This window comes from Primulina eburnea, chromosome 7 (genome assembly GCF_022965805.1).
Source record: "Primulina eburnea isolate SZY01 chromosome 7, ASM2296580v1, whole genome shotgun sequence".
Taxonomy (NCBI): Eukaryota; Viridiplantae; Streptophyta; class Magnoliopsida; order Lamiales; family Gesneriaceae; genus Primulina; species Primulina eburnea.
Window position 1 is genome coordinate 16,793,153 of NC_133107.1, and position 3,570 is coordinate 16,796,722.

General features: G+C 35.3%; 1 protein-coding gene across 1 annotated transcript; it reads left to right on the plus strand.

Moving 5' to 3' along the window:
- Positions 1-1,153: 1,153 nt before the first annotated feature.
- On the plus strand, positions 1,154-2,116 carry LOC140836166 (HMG-Y-related protein A-like). Its single transcript, XM_073201571.1, has 2 exons — positions 1,154-1,366; positions 1,537-2,116. The coding sequence occupies exons 1-2, from the start codon at positions 1,271-1,273 to the stop codon at positions 1,951-1,953; spliced, it is 513 nt and encodes a 170-aa protein (XP_073057672.1). The 5' UTR covers positions 1,154-1,270; the 3' UTR covers positions 1,954-2,116.
- The last annotated feature ends 1,454 nt before the right edge of the window (positions 2,117-3,570 follow it).

The window sequence follows — 3,570 nt, forward strand, 5'->3', positions numbered from 1 at the left end:
AACAATTATTTAATACAAATATTTTCTATTTTTCAGCCCTCGGTCTCCGTTCCTTGATCGCAACTCGAATAACCTTTTAGAAAAATACATTTTAATGCAACAATGTAGAAAAATATATTTTAAACATTCAATTATGCACAACATAATTAATTCATGTAATTAAAACAATTAATTGGAATACACAAGTAATTTAATACTTACATGCATGTGGTTTGCGTGTACTTTTAAATTTTCGGGGTGCTTACATTTTGACACCACTCTGGCATTCCCTTGTTGATGTAACAAAGGTTCGGTACCAAATGATGGTGGTAACCATCCTCCTTGAAGTTCTTATACTAGAACTTTGTTGTTGTTCTAGTTTCTGAATTCTTGTTTGAATATCTTTAATATTCCAAGAATTTCTTCCTGGGTTTCAAGGATTTTCTCAACTCGTTGCGGTACAAAATATACCTATATTACCCTAATTTTGTACTGTCTTCTAAATTGCTCTAAAATCTGAAGAGATCTTAGAGGAATCTGGAACTATCTCCAGAACTAATTTGTTTGAATCATAAGTTTACCTGAGGGTGCAGTAGCTTTCCTTTCTGATTGTGATAGCTAACCATAGTTAGATGCACTTGTTTATATTCCAAAATATTGGAATATTCCTTGTAAATTATTTTTCTCGAACCGATGTTCGGATTTATAATTTTTTCAAAATTATCCTCCTCAAACATTTAGTTACTTTATAATAATAAATCTTGTGTTTGAAATAAATTAACCTTTTACTCTGATATCATTTAGAAATCGCAGAAGATCAATTAAAATCAATAGAGAATAAGGGGTATTTTTGTTTTTTTTTAAACTTATAGAGAGTTTAAACAAATATTTTTAGGTATAGGAAGTTGGAACAAATTTGAGTTGGGTGTTAGAGATTTATTTATAATTTATATATATGGATCATATTTTCAATTTTTGTGCGCCCCAAATCTGTTTTCTTGTGCGGGAAATTAGTTCAATCTAGAGGGACGACATTGAAAATAAAATAGCCACGTCACCGATCCGTGTCACTATCACGTAAAACAAATTTACCCATTAGATTAAAACCAAGAAATTGATCTCGAGCCGTCGGATGTAATCTACCTCCCAGATCTAGTTCACCCTTTTAATCCCTTCTTCACACCTAAAATTTCTTGCTCAGTTTCTTACAGATATTTCATTCTTCCCATGGTTTATTTGTCTTAATTCACTCTAGAATTAGAAATTTTGTAGGATTTTAAGAATCTCGTTGATGGTTATGGCGGCTGAAGAACAGCTCGATATTTATCCCCAATCATCAGCTCCGGATAGTGAGTTGGCTCCGCCGGCTTTGCCTCAGTATCCTGAGGTATGGAGTTTTTCTTTTGAACCCACAATTATCTTGAAACAATACTTTGGAATTTTTACGGGAATTTATGCTTTTATGGCGAATTTCTCAAGCTATGGTTGAATTTCGTAGTTTACGTTGTCGAACAGTTTTTGTGCCATTTAAATGACTTGTTTTCTCTGTAAATTCAGATGATTTTAACAGCTATTGAGGAATTGAACGAGAAGAACGGCTCCAACAAATCGGAAATCTCGAAGTACATCGAATCCCGATACGGAAACCACCCTCCCGCTCACGTCACGCTTCTCACCCGCCATCTCAATGGCATGAAATCGGCGGGCCAGCTTCTTTGTATCAAGAACAACTACCTTAAACCCGACCCCAACTCGCCGCCTCCCCGCGGCCGCGGCCGTCCTCCGAAGCCAAAAGCACCTCTTCCCCCAGGAACCGTCCTCCCCCCACGCCCCCGCGGACGGCCTCCTAAATCCCATGACACTTCCGAGCCGCCGCATGCTCCGAAGCCGAAGCCCGCTAGCTCGATTACCGGGAAAAAACGTGGACGGCCTCCGAAAGCCAAACCCGCGGTGTCGGAGCCAGTGGGGGCTTGATAGAAATAAGAGGAACTAATTTCTGCTGTGCTTTTTTCTCAAAAAAAAATAATATATAAACTCTCCAAATCGATTTTTATCTTCGGAAGGAGTCGAATCTTTGGTCTTGTCGGTAATATTTGAAATAGAGCTAGTTCGTGTTCTTCGTCTATTTAATCCTTTATTATTATGTTTTTAAGGGAAAATTGTTACGTTTTGCGATTTTATTATGTTATGTTATTATTAACTGGGATCGTCTAATTTTTATTTTTTTCCCGGCGTTGTTCTTTTATGTCTTCGATACGCTGCGTACGTTTGTTTTATGTCATGTTCAGTGCATTAAAGTGAAAAATAACCAAAATAGAAAGAAATAGTGAATTAAAATAGGGCAAACTTGCCATAACTTTTCTCTTCAAACTCGACTTTTTTCTTATTTTCATCATTTCAAGTATTTGTTTGAACTCCTTAATTTTTTTAAAAAAAAATTTCAAAAATATCTTCAATCCTAATAATTATGATAAGTTGCAATGTCTTATCGAGTTTGTTTTTAAAAACATAGTACTAAACATTATTTTCAACCAATATATCATGTTTAGATTATTAGTAAATTAACTTTAAATCCCCAATAGTCTTTACAACTTTGTCATCCGTCTCTATGTCAGGAAACTTGTGTTCCAACTCCGTTACATAATTGATATATTATTTTAAACTGTCTAATTCTTATAAAAATATTATAATACCTTTATTTATTTGTGTAAACCCAAGAGAACTTTTTTTTTGTCCCTTTCCCTTCATTTTTGATGTTTACCTATAGGGTTTTTTTTAAAACTAATTTAAATTTTAAATTTTTTTCAAAAATAATGCAAAAAAAAAAAGTTTTGCAAAATTACGGCAAACTGTGCTTTGTGAGCACGGACGTTGCACACGTGGAGCAGCGTCCATGCTTTGTAAGCACGGATTAAAGTCCACGTTAGCTTATTAATGACGGTTTTCAAACTCCGTCGCTACGAGCGACGGTTTTTTAACCGTCGCCAATAGCGACGGCTAATAAACCGTCGCCGATTCAAAAGTTGCGACGGTTTTGTTAATACCGTCGCTATATAACAACATCGTCGCCGTGAATATTAATATCAACGGCGTGCGATTAATGTATGCCGTTAATATCCTGACATGATGTTTTTAAAAACATTTTACTATTAACAGCGCACATAAACATGCACGTCGTTATTAGTACTATTAACGGCATGTTTTTATTGTGCGTTGTGAAAATTGCAAATGTTATTAACAGCACACATAAATGCAATCTGCAGATAGTAATATAAATGCACGCCGCGGATAGTAATATTTGCAGCATGCATTTATGTGTGATGTGTTAATTACATATGCAATTTTAGCAGCGCACAATAAAGACACGCCACACCGTTCATAGTATTATCAACAGCGTGCATCTTTATGTGCGCTGTTAATAGTAAAATATTTTTAAAAACATTATGTCTGGACATTAACGGTATAAATTAATCGCACGCCGTCATTTATTATTCACGGCTAGGGCTGGGAAAAAATACCGAATACCGTACCAAAAAAAATATCGAACTTACCGAAAAAATCGGTATACCGAAAATGATACCATACCGAAAA

What these genes read in the sequence shown, in the direction of transcription:
- LOC140836166 (XM_073201571.1), top strand. Translation starts at nt 1,271, where the DNA reads ATGGTTATGGCGGCTGAAGAACAGCTCGATATTTATCCCCAATCATCA. An exon ending in CTTTGCCTCAGTATCCTGAG is followed by an intron (nt 1,367 to 1,536) that starts GTATGGAGTTTT and finishes CTGTAAATTCAG; the next exon opens with ATGATTTTAACAGCTATTGA.